At 38.5% G+C, this 20200-nt stretch overlaps 2 protein-coding genes across 4 annotated transcripts in view; both read left to right on the forward strand.

Moving 5' to 3' along the window:
- Kel (Kell metallo-endopeptidase (Kell blood group)) overlaps positions 1-20200 on the forward strand; it is a 214701-nt gene that overhangs the window by 129150 nt on the left and 65351 nt on the right. The gene's annotated exons all lie outside the window — the stretch shown is intronic.
- On the forward strand, positions 8575-9514 carry LOC104850633 (olfactory receptor 9A4). Its single transcript, XM_010607682.1, is given in 4 exon segments — positions 8575-9169; positions 9172-9239; positions 9241-9362; positions 9364-9514. Coding segments are annotated over 4 exon segments (936 nt in total).

Consider the following 20200-nt stretch of genomic DNA (forward strand, 5'->3'; position numbering starts at 1 on the left):
GAGAAGGAACAGTGTCCAACTTATTCCTGGAAGCTAGCAATACCTAGATACCAAAGATGGACAAGAATTTAACAAAAGGAAACTACAGAATGATTTCTTTAATAATCATAGATACAAAAAAATCCTAAACAAGATACTGCCAAACAGAATTCAACAAATTGGTAAAAAGACCATACATCATGACCAAGTTGCTTTCATCCCGGAGATGCAAGAATTGTTCAACATACATAAATAAAAATATAATAAATCACATCAACAGAAATAAGAACAAAACCTCCATAACTACAAATATGGTCTCTCTCTATTTATTATATATAAGTGATATATAAGTAGATATATCAGTAGCTCCAGAAGAAGATTTTGACAAAATCCAACATCCATTCATGATAAAAAATTGATGAAAATAAATGCACAAGAGCTATAATATTAAACTAATAAAGGCCATTTATGACAAATCCACTGACAACATTGAATAAAATGGGAAAAAACTAAAAGGTTTTCCTTTAAAATTAGGAACTGGTCAAAGGTATCCACTTTTACCACTCCTGTTCAATATAGTATTCAAAACTTTAGACAGATTAGTCAAGCAAGAGAAAGATATAAAAGTGATAGTTATAATAAAGGAAAGGTCAAACTATCTTTATTTGAAGACAACATGATCATTTATGTAGAAGACCCCCAAAAACCTACACCAGAAGACTCTCAGAGCTAATATACAAATTCAGCAAAATAGCAGGATACAAAGTCAACACACAAAAATCTGCATTCCTATATATCAGCAATGAAGCCACTGAGAAAGAAATCAGGAAAATAATTCCATTTATATTAACTTCAAAAAATTAGCTACCTAGGAATTAACCTACTCAAGGCAGAGGAAAAAAAAAAACCTTTATACTGAAATCTGTAGTACTCTGAAAAAAAGAAATCAAAGGGAATATTAGAAAATGGAATAACATCCTGTGTTCCAAGATAGGCAGAACCAATATTGTCAAATGGCCATGTTATCAAAAATGATACATAGACTGAATACAATCCCAAACAAAAAAACCAAAAAGAACTGCAAGAAACATTCCACAATTTATATAGAACCAGAAGTAGCTCAGAATAGCCATAGCATTCCTGAGCAACAACAGCAAAGCAAATGGCACCACAATCCCAGATTTCAAGCTAAATTTTATTTTATTTTTATTTTTTGGTACCAGGGATTGAACTCAGGTCCTTGCGCTTGCAAGGCAGGCCACCGCACCGCTGAGCTAAATCCCCAGCCACAAGCTAAATTTTATAGTGATAAAAGTAGCATAGTGCTGGCACAAAAGCAGACATGCTGATCAAGGAATGGAATCAGAAATGCAGAAGCAACCACCTTCACCATTTGATCTTTGACAGAGGGGCCACAAATTATTCTGGAGAAAAGAAAAATAGCTCCTTTAACAAATAGCATAGAGGACTATACCTGCATAAGTCCAGAACCATTGCTCTCACACTGTACTAAAATCAAATAAAAATGGATCAAAGACCTAGATATAAAAAACTAATCTTCAAGAAGATAAAATAGGTAAAGCTCTTGAAGACACAGGCATAGGCAGGGACTTCCCAAGTAGAACTCCAATTGCACAAGGAGTAAAATGATCAACAAATAGGATTCTATCAAATTGCAAAGCTGTTGCACAGCAAAAGAAATAATAGAGTGAAGAAAGATAACCTATAGAATGGAAACATGTTTTGCCAGCTGCTTCTGTGATAGATGACTAATACCTAGACTATAAAAGAAATTAAAAAAAACAGAACCACACTTCCAAATAAAAAGCTCCATAAAATTGGACAATTTAAATAAATGAGCACGAGTCCAAAGAAGAAATACATGTGGACTGTATCTGAAAAATTGCTCAGCAGTTTCCTCTAAAATTAGCCATTAGCAAAATGAAAATCAGACAACACTGAGAATTCATTTTACTCCAGAAAGAATGGCTGAATAATTTAAAACACAAGAAATTCTGGAGAGGTTGTGGGGAAAAAGAAACCTTTGTACACTATGATGGAAATATAAATTAATACAACTACTGTGGAAATCAGTATGGAGATTCTTCAAAAAATTAAAACTAGACATTCCATTTGACCCAGCTATACCTCTTCTGGGTAACTTCCTCAAAGAGTTAAAGACACTGTATTACACTGATACACAAATACCTATATTCTGAGCACCACAACTCCTAACAGCTAGGTCTTGGAAGTTATCTAAATGCCCATCAACAGATAAATGGTTAAAGAAAATGTGGTTTAAGAGTCCACCAAAAAATGTATACACATTTCAGTAGTTTGCCATACTAATAAATGTCTGGACGCTAATGGCCATCATTTTGAGCACCTCTTGTAATTGTGGAGGTCAAAAGTACCTCTAATTAATCTTACGTCTCAATAAATTTAGCATTAAAATATTTATACAAGTTTTTCTTTTCCTGATTACTGTAGTCAGTTTGCAAGATAAACAGATTTAATGCAGGACACTGAAATTTACAAGATTAGCTGACAGTATCTGCTCACAGAGTCAAATGTCGTCGAGTGTAAGCGATCTGTCTATGTGAGCGAAATCCAAAGAATCCAGAAAAAGTCCTGGAGTCCATGGTAATGTCCCCAGAAGACCATATCAGGAGGCCGAGGAATCTGTGATGAAAGATTGAAGGATCTGTGCTGGAAAGCCCAAAGGCAGGTGCTGGAGGCTAAAGAGTCTTCACTGACAGGCCAGAAAAGGCCACTGCTGAAAGTGGAGGAATCACCCAACACCAGAAAGGATGCTCTAGGCAAAGGTGAAGAACAGACCTCCTCCAAACAGAACAAAGGCCACTGTTGGCCAAGCCAAAGACTGAAGCTCAGCTGAAGAGAACAGCCATCTGAGGCCCCTCCAAAGAAAAAGCAGTGGGAATAAAGCTGTTCTGAGACAATCAGCAGCAATGAAGCTCTTCCAAAGAAAATCAGCATGAAATCCTTTCCCAACATTTTCCTTTTATATTGTTCTGACAGTGAGCGTCCTTAAGTGTGTCTCCTACACCCAGAACCGTGCTGACTCAACTCAGATGGACATTGCCACCCAAATTAAGTCAACTAATTAACCACCACACTGATATGTACCATTTTTTTTTGTGGACTCTATATACAATAGAGTAATACTCAGCCATACCACAGAATAAATTTGAGTCATTTGAGGGAAAATGGATGCTAAGTGAAACTAATCAGGCACAGACAGTTACATATTGCATTGTTTCTCTTAGAAGCTCAAAGTATAGATAATTTAAAGAGCAAAATAAAAGTAACAGAGAGGCGGACTTTGTGGAGATGAAAAGAGGTCTGTAATATGTTGGGAAAAGGAGGAAGAAGAGTAGAAGGCAAGTAAACAGAATTACTATAATTTATATATGTTCTAATTCCCCAAAATGAATGCAATTATTTTGTATTGCAAACATATTCTTTTTTTTAAATGAGTTTATTGGTACATTTTAGGTATACAGCACAGTTACATTCATCATTGGGATCTTGTACCTTTATGTGACAGGTCTTGGTTCTCATTTTTTCCCCTTGTCCCTGCCCTCCCTTCACCCCCTCCTCCCCTCCCCATTTACAAACACTTTATTTCCATTATTTCATTTTCTCATATTTTTTTCTTTTCACTTATTACCTTTCCCCTACCCTTCCCACTTTCCCTACACCTTTGCAAACATATTCTAATAAAAGGAAAGGGATTGGGCATCCACCATGGGAGACCACAATACTAGGAAACCTTATCCCCCCATAGTTTACAAACTGAAACTGTAATAAGATTTGTTGCTGAGAAATAACTTCAGATGGGACCAGAGGAACCATCTGTTGATGTATCCACTTTTGAATATCAATATTTAATCATGGTCTTTATTAAAAATCAAAATTTGCACTTATGTTCATAACATATATTGGTTTATAGATTTATTTTCTTGATATATCTAGAAGATTCTGGCCTTATAAAATGAACTGGGAAGTGCTCCCTTCTTTTTAATTTTCTAAAAGATTCTGTGTAGGGTTGGTGTTATTGTTTTCCTTAATATTTAATAGAATATGCCAGTAAGGTTGTCTGGCTGTGAATCTGAGTTTTCTGTGTGGGAAGGTTTTAAACTATGAAGTGAATTTATTTAACATATTTAGGCAAATGCATTTGTATTTATGTTTGAGTCCGTTTGGGTAATCTTTCAGAAAATTTTCCATGTTTTCAGATTTATCAGTGGATTTTTCTTTTGAGGTGTTGTATTCTGTTCTTTTCAATTTAAAATGAAAAGAAAACTTTATTCCTGTGGTTCATAATAGGTCAGGAAAAGAAGAGCTCTTTTTTATGTGTCTGAATAATTGTACAAATCTATCCAAGATCTTTGGGGTATAATTTAGTGCCAATAAAGAGCAATAGCTTCATCAACATCTTGATGTGGAAATTCCAACTCTGAGAATTCATTTTGGAAATAGGATTAAGCATTTACTTACAAATGTCTACAAATATTTATAACATGTTTCATAGTTAAAATGGAAACAACATCTAAGTTTGATCAATAGAGGACTAGCTAATAAGAATATGACATCTATAAAGTGGAACATTATTGAAGAAAAAAGAGGTCGAGCAGTATCTGTTCATATGGGAAGGTATATTTCACATGTTACTGAGTTAGTAGAAGAAGTTTGCAGAACAGATTTTCACAGAATTTCCTTCAAAATTATGCATGCTCAGAAAGCACTAAAATTGAATGGCAAACTGCTTAGGCTGAGGCAAATTAAGAAATCAGGAAAGAAAATTATTCCTAATTTATATCCTTAGTTACAAGTGACCTTCTCTTATTTAACATGTATGCCTAAAGTGAAAACCCAAATGAGAAAATGTTTCATAATTTTCACTTTTCCTATCTTCTCCAGCATGGAGCAGATTTCTGATTTCCATTTTGCCAGTTCTTCCAGGTTGTAAAGGTCGCTGCCTGAATGGGCTCTCTTCTGCTCTCCCGTCTCTAAGGGGGGCCCACAGGTAGTCAGGCATGTGCCACAGAAAAACGTGCTTGAAAGAAAGAACCTTGCTCAAAAGCACACAGATGCACATGTGCTCAGGAAAGGGAAAACCTGAGACACTGCCCAGGGAAGGTTAGACTTCAGGGTATAGCATCCCAGACGGTCCACAGTACTAGGAACAACAACCTCTGTCAAGAAAGTAGGAGTCCTTGGGCTTCTTGGGGGAATTATGAGGAAAATAAAGCTTTTCACTGAGACCTACATGCAGGCTTTGCGGGACACTGGTGCATGTTTTAGAGGGCATTTGTGATGTTCTCTGTTGGAGGAAGGAGCTGGTTTTGGCTGTGAAGAGCTAAGGGACTCTAGGGAAGAGACTGAGATTAACAGCAGAGAAGATGAACAGCTCAGAGTTGGAAACACTTGGTAATCTAGATGCAGGAGGGGAGTGTCTTGCCAAAGGCAGCCCTGGGGTTAAAAATTCCCTGATTGAGAAGCTTTAGGGCTTCCTCACTCAGAAAAACTTTCAAAAGTTCTACACTTAATTGGCCAAAAGAAGGTAAAACTAAAAGTTATTCTGTTCTCTTCAGACTGATTGGTTAGGGACTCCCTGAACATGGGCTAATTAAGAAGCAGTATCTCAGGGACAAAGTTCCTTGGGGAAAAAAATGAGGAGAAATGGAGAGTTAGAGACCTTCAACTCTACACAGCATGTTTAATACCTGATCTCTTCCTGAACTCCTCCATGAGGACAGTTTCCTTTGCACCATGACTGAGTACAGCAGCACCTTGCATGGCTCAGTGCTCACCAAGGTTTTGTCTCAACTGAGACCAGAAAACACAAGAAGCAGGGATGAAGCCCCTCTATAGCGGTGAGTCCCTTCCCAAGGGTTTTCTGTGAAGGAGCAAGTGGAGGGCTCAGGATGAGGAGTTCACGGCCTGGTTGCCTTCTGGAAACAGCATACTTGGACTTGGAGAGGGTGAGGGGAGCAGCAGAGTGGACAGGCTCAGACCCCAGTCCCTATAGCACAGCACAAGGACCCTTCAGCAGTTCACTGACCCAAAATTGGACAACACGACTCTGACATTAGTGACCCTCCTCTTCCCTCATCCTCTATTCCTTCTTCTTGTATGATATTGTTATGGCTTATGTCTAGATGTGCCCCCCAAGCCTCAAATAGTCATAGGTGGAGCTTTTTCAGTGGTGGCTAAATTTAGAGTGTGTGATTGATTTATACTGCAATGCTAGGAATAAGGGTGCTAGGATTAAGGGTGGGTGATTACTAAACAGTGCACTGATTGGTTTGTTACTGCCCTAATCTCGTTAGCCTGGATACAATGTGAGTGACAGAAAGAGGCTTGTTTTGTCTGTCTCTTGCTTGCTTTGCTATCTTCTGTGCAGCATGAACTGTTTCTCCTCTGTGATGCTCCTCTGTCATGTGCCACCTTGCCTTGGAGACAGCCAATCATGGACTGTCAGCTAAATAAACTACTAAATAAATTAACTTTGGATGTCAAGTATTTTGTCTCAGCAATGAGAGAAAAGTAACTAAGGCAGATGTGAACCCATAATTTAAAAATATTCATACATGTTTGTGGTGTGTAATAAATACATTCATTGTGGGGAATTGTTCCATGTACAATTTGCATCTTGATCCTCTTTACTTCCACTTTCTCTCCCCTCTCCCCTGTATCTACCATCACCAGATCTCCTGCCTGTCTCCATAAGGTCTCTCTCCCCTTTTACTAAGTTTTATTTTGCATTTTAAATTCTGTATACTTTGGGTTTCTCATGTAAAAGAAAGCACGTCATATTTAACCTGCTATGTCTAATTTCACTTACTATATGGACTCAAGGTGCATCCATTTTCCTACAAATGACTCAAATAGTGAACATTCTCCTCTCTCATTTTTCTTCATCTAGTGATAGTTACCTGTAGTTTGTGGGAAGCCAGAACACCAAACTCTCCCATGAATTCTAACCTTGAGCCTTGGTTGTCTACCAGTAATACAGCCACAGAGAAATTGAAAGAATTGCCTTGGAAAGGGAATGGGAGAAACAAAGTGGCAATCTGAGATCCATGGAAAAGTCAAAGACAGTACAGTAGAGGTCTGAACCTTGGTGGACCTGACTGGGACACATCTCATTCAATCATGTATCATACATCCATTCATGATCTACCAAAATTTTTCGCATGACTTGGTTCAAGAAAGAAATATATATTTAAATATAAAATTAAATAAAATATAATGATATATTGTAGTTTTAGTCTTAGAATATGTGTGAAAACTATAAAATTAAATAAAATATAATGATAATATATATGTCATATATATAGTCCCAGTTATATGTGTATGTGTGTGTGTGTATATATATTATATATATATATATATATATATATAATCTATTATATATATAGTGCCACACTTGTTTAGAATACAAGTGTGAAGAAGATGTGCTTTCTTTTATAGAATTTACATAAAATGGCATAGATACATAATTAAATGTCATAACCCTCTTCCTTGCTTTATTTTCTATGAAATAATTCTCATGTATTATGTATTGTATTTACTTTTCTTGTGTGTCTATTAGCCTTAGTTATAAATTCCACAGTGCAAGGATTTTTGTTTAGTTCATGACTACATTTGTTTAATATTGAACAATGGAATAAAATCAAAGATTAGTCATATACCATTCAGGTAATAACAAGTGCTATGGGGAGAAATGAAGTCCAGTAATGAGTGTACTCTCCTGCTCTGGGTAGGGTGCCTGGGAAGAGTCCTCTGGAGAGAAGATGTGTGAGTAATGAAGTCAGTGAGGTAAGAAGAGGGAGCAGGCACCCAGCAGCTGCTGCCTCAGCTCCAATCCTTGACTGTTCCAGCTATCATTTTTTCTTTCCTCTCAGCACTTTTAAGGGAAATTGGAGTGAGAAGAAGGATCTGCTTTGGGAAATTATCCTAGGACCCAGGGTTCTCCTATGGAGATGTTGCTGCTCCATAATATGGAGTTTTTAAGATTTGGGAACAGCAAGAGTGCTGGTCCTAGAACCCCAGGTTCTTTACTGATGCCTTCCTTACTGAGAGTCTATGCACTACCATGATGTTAAACTTTGGGGGTATAAGTTGCACCCTGTGAACTAGAATTCTTTTATGTGTTCCGTTAATTTAATTTAGGAGGAAGTAGAACAAACTAAGGACCAGAAGGGCCTGATTGACATAGCCTTAAACCTGACTTATATGGAAGGTCTCAGCCTCTACCCCCGAGAAAAGTCACATTCAGTGGCTTTTTAAAGAACATTTTCCTTACCCTGGCAGAAAACAAGGCGTCTTCACCATTCTAATGAGCTAGTTCCACATGAACTGAAAGCCTTAGTTACTGATCAAAGTGATAATACTTTGGTAGGCTATGTGGAGAGCACACAAAACAGGTCATGCTACCTGATAACCAGGTTGGAAATAGTTCCTCATCCTAACCTTTCTTCCTTCTGTTTTGAGAGCGGGAACATAATAAAGCTAACTCCCTTTGGATCTCCAAGTTTCATGAGAAGCTGAAGCAAGAACTAGGTGATGGACAATGACTCTAGTGCCACTGAATTCTGCCTTCTGGGCTTCCCTGGGTCTCAAGAACTGCACTACATTCTTTCTGTTATATTCTTTGTTTTTTACTCAGTGACATTACTTGGAAACACAGTCATCATCATGATTATCTGTGCTGATAAACGTCTTCAGTCTCCCATGTATTTCTTCCTTGGCCACTTCTCTGTCTTGGAGACCCTAAGCACATTTGTAATTGCTCCAGTGATGCTCTGGGGTCTGCTGCTCCCAGGGATCCAAACAATATCTCTGCATGGATGTGTTGCCCACCTCTTCCTGTACCTTGCTCTGGGGACCACTGAGTTTGCACTGCTTGCAGCAATGGCTGTGGACCGTTATGTGGCTGTGTGTAACCCTTTGAGGTACAACATCATTATAAACAACCACACGTGCATTTGGGTGGTCATCATGTTATGGGCATTTGGATTCCTTTCTGAGATCTGGCCTGTCTATGCCACCTTTCAGTTTACTTTCTGCAAATCAAACCTGTTAGACCACTTTTACTGTGACCGAGGACAATTACTCAGACTATCCTGTGATGATACTTTCTTCACAGAGTTTGTTCTTTTTTAATGGCTCTTTTTATTATCATTGGTTCTTTGATTCCTACAATTGTCTCCTATACCTACATCATTTCCTACCATTCTCAAGATCCCCTCAGCGTCTGGCCAGAGGAAAGCCTTCTCTACCTGTGCCTCTCTCTTTACATTTGTTGTGGTTGGCTATGGAAGCTGCTTGTTTCTTTATGTGAAACGCAAGCAAACAGGCAGCTGAGTACAACAGGGTAGCATCACTGCTTATTTCTGCGGTGAATCCTTTCCTGAATCCTTTCATCTTTACTCTCAGGAATGACAAAGTCAAAGAAGCTCTCCATGATGGAGTGAAGCACTGCTCTCAACTACTCAAAAATTAGCTCTTCTTTAAGTCACTTTGGATGGCATGTCCCCCATAATGAGTTATTCAGTACCTTTAGAAAATACCAAGTCTTTCCATCTTTTGTCATTGTTACAGAAATCAGATTGTGTGTGCAAATCCAAGTTTTGCTTTGAAAGTACACGAAACACAAAAATCAACTCCATTTTCTATCCTCTAGCATCTTAAAGATTTAGCTTTGCTTCTATTATTGAACTCACAGTAGCATGTTTTTGGCATGTAGACAGAGTTAGAAGAAACACATTTTTACTGAATATTATCAGCTCAGTTACCTGCAATCCACCTGCTAAAATGGATTTCCTGATGGAGAGAGGTCATGAGAAAAAGGGATGGGAGTCAGCTGAATATAAAGGTAGAGATGCTCACTTTTGTCCTTCATCAACTCTGCTCTCTTTCCCTAAATTTTTGTGTGATTTCTTTACACAATCAACATATGAATTGGAAGAATCCTGAGGTTCTCTTTTTCCCTAATTGTAGATCATATAGTTCTGGCCCCATTGCTACAGCAAAACAAATGGAGTGGTTTTTACATTTGCCACAGAACTACTGTAGAATGGTGAAATGGGTTTGGAATAATTTTCACCTTTTAAGTTTCAATAGTATTTAAAAGACAAAAAAATATTTAGGGTTAGGAAAAGGGGGAAAGTTCCTTTTGTTAAATCCATCAATCTCATTAGTCTTCCTCTGGGTTAGAATTTTTAAAATAAGGAGTTACCCTTTTGACTTCTAGCTCCCTAGCAATTCAGAGATCTGGTTTCTTGAAATGTAATTGGTGGAAATTCGCATAATGTTGGAGGAAGAATTGTGAAGGAAGGAGTTTATCTAATGATAACAATCAGTAGATCCTGACAGCCTGAAGTGGGGGAAGAAATTGAACTGGCCAGCAGTGAGTTGATAGGATACTTCAGGTTTGTTGTGTTGTCAGGTATAATTGTGTAATTTGTACTGTATAAAAGTTCAGACAAAGTGGCAGCCCATGCTCTGGGAGCCAAACATTAGACAGTGGTGAGACTGTATCAGTTGAACAGTGGGGAGATTCATGCTTAGAGAAAAGTGCCTTGGTTCCCAACTTCAGTTCAGGAGAGTCTGTTCCAATGGGAAGGAATACCATTTTTCTAATTCATTAGCCCAAGGAGGGATCATTTAACAGAAGAAAAAGTAGAAGCTCAGAGCTGTTAAGTCGCCTGCCCAAGTTATTGAGCCTTCACCTATATCACATCCACTTGTTCGGAATTCTGGAGTAGGAAGGGTTGACAAAAATGTTGGACTGTAAGAATTTTTATCTATTTCTAGTGGAAATAAAAATGCTTCTGTCAAATAATTAATAGTAGCGAACCTAATGAATTGTGTGTATCTGATGGCCAATTTTCAAGTCTGTTAAGTCATTCTTCAGTCGTGTTGAGTGTGTCCATGAGCCCACGAAAGGAATTCATGCTTTCTATTATGCTTATTTATTACTTTTTCATTGGATTTTTGTCTCATATTTTTATTCCTGCTCATTTATCAGTATTTTCTATTCCTACATGACATCATTCAGCATAGTACTTATACTATTTTTACATTAAATAGATGTTTTGTTGAATAGTATTTTTTTTCTTTTATTGAGTTTATTGGTACATTTTAGGGATACAGTACAGTTACAGTCATTGTTAGGATCTTGTACCTTTACATGACAGGTCTTGGTTCTCATTTTTTCCCCTTGTCCCTGCCCTCCCTTCACCCCTCCTCCCCTCGCCATTTATAACCACTTTGTTTCCATCTTTTCATTTTCTCACATTTTTTGTTTTCCCTTATTACCCTTCCCCTACCCATCCCACCTTCCCTACACCTTTAGACCTTTTCTTCCCATTTCACAATGTCAGTTATCTCATTTCTATTTCCCTTTCTTTTTGAGTCACTGCAACAGCACATTTTATTTATTTATTTATTCGTTTGTTTGTTTGTTTGTTTATTGGGGGTATAGGAGATTGAACTTGGGACCTTGTGCTTGCGAGGCAGGCAGTGGAACCACTAAGCTAAATCCCTGGCCACAGCACATATTTTATTTATTTATTTACAAAGTAAAAAAAAACACTATTGTAAATGTTATTTCTAACTTTTAAAGAAGCTGAAGGAAAAAGCATTTGTTATATATTTTTTATTCATTAATTTTATCACTACAGTTTAGGTATACAATATGTTGACATTCATTATTGGGAATTTGTACCTTTACATGATATATCTTGGTTCTTATATTTTCCCCATTCCCCTGACCTCCCTTCACCCTCTCTATCCCTACCTATTTACAAAGACTTTGTTTCCATTTTTTCCTTTTCTCATATTAATTCCTTTCCCTTCAAACCATCTTACTTACATTTTCTGCCTCTCCATTTGTTTCTCAGATCCAAGTTAACATTTAGTATCATGTTCTTACTCTGAAGCAGCCTTTCTACATACTTTTTTGTGTTATTGTTTAAACACATTGCATTTCTACATGCTTTTCTCCAACAATTCAGTGATACACACACACACACACACACACACACACAACAGACACATTTTAAAAAAAAGTTGAAAGAAGGGAGATGAAATATTTATACTTCCTGCTATAATTAAAAAATTATCATTTTCAGTGCTCTCTGTTTTGTCTGTGTTGAATTTTATTACTACTTATAGTCACTTGACTTCTATATGAACACCTCCTTTAGTGTTCTTACAAAATGATCTGATAGCAACAAATTCATCCTTTTAATTTATCTGAGAATGTCTTTTTGATACTTTAATTTTAAAATAATAATGTTGCTGAATATAGGATTCTTGGTGGACCTTTTCTCTTCTAGTATTTTGAATAGACCACTCTACTTCTACTTAATTGTGGCTTCAATTATTTATGAGAAGTCAGCTTTTAATCTTATGAGGTCCTCTTATATCTGAGAAGCCACTTTTCTCCTGCTGATCAAAGATGTTCTCTTTTTTTCCCAGCAGTTATATCATTGATGTGTTTATTGTACATCTCTTTGCATTTATTTTGCTAGTTTTTTCTTGACCTTTATGAATATGTAGATTAATATTTTATTTTCATTAAATTGGAAAGTTTTCAGCCACAATTTCTTCAAATATTCTTGATAATTCTTTGCATCTCTTTTGTCCTTCAGATTGTCCATTATATGTATATTGGTGCACTTAGTTGTGTCCTTATTTTTCTGAAGGATTTTCATTTTTCTTCTTTTTTCTTTTGGTCTCTGTTATTTGGATTGCATAATTTATGCTAACTTATCTTCAAGTTTACTAATTCTTTCTCTTGACAGTTTAATTATAATGTTGACCTCCTCTAGTTTTAGTTATTATACTTTTAATCCATAAAATCCTCATTTGGATTTTTTTCTAATTTTCATGTTATTGATAATCTCTGTGCAAAAACAATGTCATCATACTTTATTTCTTAGTCATTGTTTTAGATCTTTATATATTTATAATGTCTACTTTAAAGTTAAATCTAAAATGTGACATCTGGTTCTTCTCAGAGGCAGGTTTTAATATCTGCTTTTCTTGCTGTATTTTATTGCATGAAGTACAATTTTTTTGTTGAAAGTTGGACTTCTTTTGGTACCAAGGCCATCACACTGCACCTAGCCATTTATTATCATTATCACTATTATTGTTATAGTTATTATTACTCTGAGACAGGATATCATTAAGTTGCCCATCTGGATCTTGAACTTACAATCCAGAATCAGCTTCACAAAGTGCTTGGATTGCAGGTGAACATCACCACATTTTAGTTATTGTTCATTCTGGATACTCATACCCCACTCTGAGGAACTTATTATTGTAGTTTTCTTGTCAACTTGTTTACTGTCCTGGATGAACTATTTGCTAAAGTCTTTATCTTGTCTCCAGCCGCGTATGTCCTAGTGTTGCATGTCAGTGAATGCAGGTTTAAATATGTACCCAGTCACCTGAAGTCACAATAGCTATACTAGGTCTTTCTTTGACTGTCCTCTGAGTGCACCTAACTGGTAGGCCCACTAATTGCCAGCTGATTATTCTGTTATAATGGCCTGTGCCATAAATTGTCCCAGGGGCTGATCCAGGTAAGTTTGCATTTCTGACAGGGTGGTTTTTGGGTTCAGAGTTTGAAATTTGCTCTGACTCTGGGGAGGCCCTTCTTAACTCTTTTTTCCTTTGATTCTCTTTGTTAAACTTTATGGCCTATCATCTTGTATCTTTTAGGAATTTATCCGGCTTCTTTTTGGTTTCTAGTATATCAATGTCCACAGACTCAAACTTTCCCATATTTTGTTTGAAATAAAGTAAATTTCTTGAGAACTTTGAATTTTATGACTTCCTTATCCTACTGGGAAAAATGTCTTAGCTCTGGAGCTTAGTAGGGAGCAGTTGTTCAGCTCTCTCTTAGTAACAGTTCTTTTGTTGCAGTGTGGAAGGCAAAAATGTAGCTTTTGAACTTCTTGGATTTTTTTTTCTGTTGTGTATCCATCCTATGGATGAGGATGATCCGGGTCCTATATTTAGACTGTGCTGTTCCTATGAGAAAGTTTCTGTCCCATGAGTGAGGAGGCCTCGGTAGAAGGAAGAAGCATAACCTTACGTCTTCCCTCTCCTGAAATTCCACTCTTCCAACTCATGATGGGAAGAATGAGAGATGCTAGCTACTTGCTGCTTCTCTGAGCTGGGATGGGGGAAAGGAGCTCAGTGTATTTTCCTGCACATTTCTGGAGTGGATTTACCATCATACTGAGCTATAGGAGGTAGAAAGGAAGTGGGTCATGTCTAGAATGTCACAGACTTTCACTGTTCTAAGTTTTACTAGGTTTTCTTAAATCAGCAATTTCCTCACTTGCTGTATGCTCAGTACCATATTAAGAGACTAAATATTTTCTCTTAAATCATTGTTTTCAGCAATTATCCCTGTTTAGCCATACAGTTTATTCCCTTACCAATTGTTGCTGTTTAAAAGTCACTCACATATTGATTCCAATATCTGGATCAGCTCTGCATTTAGTTCTATTACTCTTTTTCTTGAAAATGAGTTTTTTTTCTTTTTCTTGTTTTGATTCATAATATTTTTGGAATTAATTATTTAGATTCAACCTACAGCTGTTAAGTAAGAGGCAGGTAGTACTTCTGGAAATGTGTAAAGTTTTTCTCTGGTCTAGAGGTGAATTTGAAGATTATTTTATTTGCTTAGGAAGTTGAGCAGGGTTGTCCTATTTGGTTATATTTATTGCAACACATGTTTCAAATTCCTTTAAAAGAAGCTATTGACTTGGCTGATAGTATTTAAACTAGATGCACACATTGGGTTTAACAGAAAAACAGTAACCTACTTAATATAAGTGAAGTGTTCAAAAATATTCTCAGTGTTATTACAGTGACTTTGATATTCCTTGGTCTAGTCAGGTAAATATTTGTGTGAGGGATAACCCCCCAGTTACTTGGTCATTGTTTTCTGTATGCAGAGATCATTTTGACTGAATGAAACACTTTGTTTATTGCATTCTCTTCTGAATAAACTTTTTATTATTCTCAAGGAGATGAATGTACACAGTTCAAATTTTTTTGAACTGTTTTTTACATCACCTACATATAAAAATGTGCTTAATTTACCTGGAGTCATGTGGAATTGTTTCCACACACAGCACTAGACAACATTCTTAGAGAATTGATCAGCTTTCAAATTTATTCTTTCTTCACTGCAAAAAGACGTGGGCATTTTTTTCTAGAATGAGAAGGCAGAGGGAAAAACTTTTTCTTTCAACTTTTGCTTTCATCTCCTATTAATTTTTAAAGAATAAGATGTTAACAGTAGTGCTGAGCACATCAAAAAACTGTTTAAATTTTATAAAGATTAACTAAGGCTATACCCCTACACATGCAAACAGTTCAATAATTTATTTATAGTTTTCTTGAAATTGACTTGATGTTGTAATCTTCTGTCTAGTTATTTAAGTCAACCTCATTTGTATCCTTGATTTGTCTCACACTGAATATATAAAAAGTCTGTCTTCGTTAGATGACATTTCTGGAAACTGGAATCTGAAAATTTTTGGATACTCCTATTCACCATCCTTTCCACCAGGCTACAGTAGTCAGTGTCATAAAAATGTTACTGAAAGCAGAGAATCTGCAGGTGGATCTATATTCCCTGGCCAAACGTCATACTGGAGATATTACAGACCCTACAGTGATTAGACTATGGAGCAATTGCAGAGTCATTTAGATTTTTTCCTTTGGTAGACCTGTCTGTAGTTGTGGGGTTTATGGTAGTAAACACTAACTATAAAATATATGGAACTTTGTAGGCACTTCTTAGTGCCACTGCTGGTGAGAGGAGTCGATAGGCTCTACTTATAGCAATGTATGACAGTTGGAGGATGAATTAATGTATTTCATGCTGCTATAACAAAACCCCTGAGGTTGGATACTTAACTGGAGGTCAAGAGCATGATACCAGCATCTGCTTGGCTCTGGGGAGGGGCTTCATGTTGGGTGGAATCAAAATGCCATGAAGAAGTCACATGGCAAGACAGGGAGCAAGAGAGATCCAATACAGTGAAGGGAGCAACCCAGTCTATGAGACCAGCACCAATCTCTTGTTGGTATAAAGACTTGTGAGTTGATGTATGGAGACCCTCGAACACCCAATTTCCTCTGAACTCTCCTGGACATCGGCAAAAGTTCCCTCTCCTATGGCAGTTGTGCTCTGTCTCCCAATTCAGGACTATACAAAGACCTCAAATAAGTCCCTTACAAGGCAATGCTCACTTTCCTGGGAACCTGCCATCACCTCTTCTGTTTCTACCACTTTATAAACAGAATTAAGTCTCAATATAACCTGTGGCAAAGCTGAGAGTGCAGGCAGAGTGGAGAGGACATGCACCCAAGCTTAGGGAGCATTGCCTGCCGGGCGTGCACTGATGGCCCTGGAGACTGAGCTGAAGACCAGAGTGTGGTGGTCAAGGCCGGATTGGAAAGCTCACTATGTGTGTCAACAGGGAGCTGCTCCTCTTCCCTTGTGCAGAATTTAACACTTTGGCAAGCAGCCTAGAGAATGAGTCCAACATATGCCATTTGCTGACTCATGGAAGTTTGGAAAAAGTAACCGCCTTCACTAAAGTAAGTAGAGATGCTGAAAATTGCCTTGGGAGATTATGAAAGAAGGGATCAAAAGGCTTAGGAAAGTAGAAATGTTGTAATTGGTCCATTACATAAGACAGAAAAGCCTACCAGCTGATCATGTTCCTCAGAAAGCGCAAGGACACTCTGTTTACCAAGGTGATCTAAAAAAGTGTGGCTAAGGATGATGTCAGCTGAGGTGTTTTGTGTTAGGAGCTGCTGCTGCAGAACTGAGCTCCTTAGTAGCAAGGGGACATAGGTAAGCAGAGGAGCAGAGGCAGGTGCAGCACTTGCTGTCACATGTGAAGCATACATACGCACCCTACTAGGTGAAGGTGTAGGGCCAGGTATAAGGTATCTATGTAGCATCACCTTTGGGGATGGCTCATACAACATGGTGCTCGTGAGGGAAAATACATGAGCAACTCACAAGAGTACTGCTTACTGTACCTAATCTTAAGTCATCAAGAAGAAAGCTAAGGCAGTAATACCCGTGATCCTGTGCTGCATCTCCGGATTTGAGCCAGTTCTCAGATCCAGGATCTATCAAAGGAAAAGGAACCTCAGAGGCACTGGAAGTCAGGCTGTTCGACACCATGGCAAGTAACACAGTGGTGACTGCCTGGTTCTAACCCCAAAGGCCAATGCCCGTCTATGTGGACAGGTGCCCCTGGGAAAAAGAGGTGACTCAGATATGCCAAGGGCTGTAGAATACAGGAATATGTGAGTTCAAACTGATGGCCAGGAAGAGAAAATAGTATCATGGTATGCTTTACTAGAGAACATACATGCAAGCTGGGCATGATGGTGCATGCCTGTAATCCCAGAACTTGGGAGGCTGAGGCAGGAAGATTGCTGTGAGTTTAAGACCAGCCTGGGCTACAAATGAGTTCCAATTGAGTCTCAATTATATAATGAGATCCTGTCTCAAAAAAAAAAAAAAAAAAGGAAAGAAAGAAAAAGAGAGCATACATGCATTAAGTTATCAGTGGAGTACTGACCCAAGGCCATCAAACAGTGATGCCACTGTAGTCAATTTTTCTATTTCTTTGTTTTCTAGTTTATTTATTTAATATTTATTTTGTTTTGTTTTTGAGATAAGGTCTCACTATGTAGCCCAGGCTGGCTTTGAATTTGCAGGGATCCTCCTGCTTGAGCCTCCTGAGTACTGGGATTACAGGTGTGCACCACTGCCCAACTTTTTTCTTTTTCTTTTCTCCTCTGTTTTCTTCTCCCCCCTTTCCTTCATTCCATTTTTCCATGTGCTTCTGACTCCCCAATTTCTCTCTCTTACTTTTCTGTGTCTCTCTGTTTTACACACACACACACACACACACACACACACACGCACGCACACATCACTCTTTATCAGACCTCATGTTAGGTGCATAGAATTCATAAAAGGAATCAAGCTCCTGCATCCACTGAAGAGCTCAGCCCCCAAGGGAGAGGGACGGGTCACTGAACAGCTGTGAGACCCTCTCAGAGGTAGGTAGGGGGGTGTGACAGCCCTGAAGAGGAACAACCAACTCAGCCAGGGGACAGGGAAATAAAGGACAGCTTCTCAGAATCAGTGATATTTGACTTCACATTGGAAAACGGGTAAGTGTCACCAGGCAGAAAATGGACATTCCCCTGCATTCTTTGGTTCACCTTCAATTAGAGCGTGACTTCCACCAGATTAATCTCCCAGTGTGCATTTCCAGTCATGCTTAGAAGATATTTTCTAGAGGGCCTAGCTGGTGTTAAACTAATTATGAACACACTCAGGAAGCTCTCACAAAAGCAGGAACTTCACCCTCAGGGATTTGGATTCCAAACAGGTAGGAACTTGGCTTCTGCCTGGTATTTTATTTCTAGCTTCCTTCCTGAGGCCCCAGAGCTCTCTAAATTTTTAAAGCTAGTCTGATTGGAGGAGTAGCACATGCAGAACAGTGGTTTTCCCAGTGTCCAGACTCGTGGTCCTGAATTTCACCTCATCCTTGGAAGAGGCTTAGAGGAAAAACATGAAATGTGCAGCCAGTTTATGTTCTAGCTTCGCTCTACCATTTCCGAGGCTCGTGGCCTGAGCCCAGACTTCCAACTTCTCTGACTCTTATGGGGTCCTTTTCTTAACAGTTGGAGGAAATTAAAAACACTAAATTTAAAGAAATAGCTGCACGTTGGTCCTCAGTAGTTTCAGAGGTGGAATGACCATCGGAGCCCACCCACACTTTCCTGTACAGGAGCCACTGCCAAATTCACATGGCTGATGTCAAAGCGCCATCTCGGTGGCTCCCACCGTGGCAGCTGAGAGATGTCACACGCGCGTGCTCATCACGGATGGCCAACGCCCAGACTCAGTAACGTGGGCTACGTTTAAATGTGGGTAGTTGAGGTTTTGAAGCATGCAATACCCACCATCGGGAATACTGCAGATTTTGTGATTTTGTACTGTATGAATTTCCTCAATCAAGGAGAAGTAAAGCATCCTTTCGATAGCTCTGAAGTTCTGCTGGGAATCTCAGAATCTGTGGGTATTGAAAAGAAAGCCCTGGTGGAAGGAGTTTGGCAGCCACCACCTCCTGCCTTTCGGAGCCAACCGTGTTCTGCATCGTGTTAGGTCAGGCAGTGCGTAATCTGCTCGGTGCAGTTTATGCTGATGTGTGATCTACAGATGCACACATTGTGCAATGGCAGACAGATGAGTGCGCTGAGCCTGGCTGATGAGCTAGAATCTCTCCCACAGCAAGACTCCCCCTTCTGTGGAGGCTGCCAGCTACAAGGTTTGAGATAATCTCTGTTAGTATAATAGTTGTCTCACTTTCCCAAGTTAATTAATGTTAATAGGCAGTTACCCTCACTTCCTACCCTTGATGTAAAAAAACCAGAACAGAGACCACATAACCAAATGTGTGAGACTTGTGCGTTCTCGGAGGTGTGTCTCCACTCCCACCTAGTGGCCAACCTTAGTAATGCAATGGGTGTCCCCCAGGAGCGCTCAGCTGGCCCCATTGGCAGCCACCCCATACCAAGTAGTGAAGCTTCTGGACTTTACAGCAGGATCAAGCCTCACAAACTCATCGTAAATTGAAAATAACATAACTTAAAAATGCATCCAACACACTGAACAGCCAAGGACAAAGAGAACCTGAGAAAATGTTTATGTCTGGTGCAAGGAGAGGAATTAAAAAAAAAAAAGGACAGCAGCAAAAATTTGGGTACAAATTTTTTTTTTTTATTGAGTTTATTGGTACATTTAGGGATACAGTACAGTTACATTCATTGTTGGGATCATGTACCTTTACATGGCAAGTCTTGATTCTCATTTTTTCCCCTTACCTCTGCCCTCCCTTCACCCCCTCCTCCCCTCCCCATCTACAAACACTTTATTTTCATCTTTTCATTCTCTCACATTTTTTTCTTTTCCCTTTTTGTTCTTCCCCTACGTATCACACCTTCCCTACACCTTTAGCTCCTTTCCTCCCATTTCTAAAGGTCAGTAATCTTATTAGAATCTTATGCATTGTTGCAGAATATTCACACCAGGGAAACTATTTGGTATTTACAC

The sequence above is a fragment of the Fukomys damarensis genome, unplaced genomic scaffold (assembly GCF_012274545.1).
Source record: "Fukomys damarensis isolate Sample0158 unplaced genomic scaffold, DMR_v1.0_HiC HiC_scaffold_16, whole genome shotgun sequence".
In the NCBI taxonomy this organism is placed as follows: domain Eukaryota; kingdom Metazoa; phylum Chordata; class Mammalia; order Rodentia; family Bathyergidae; genus Fukomys; species Fukomys damarensis.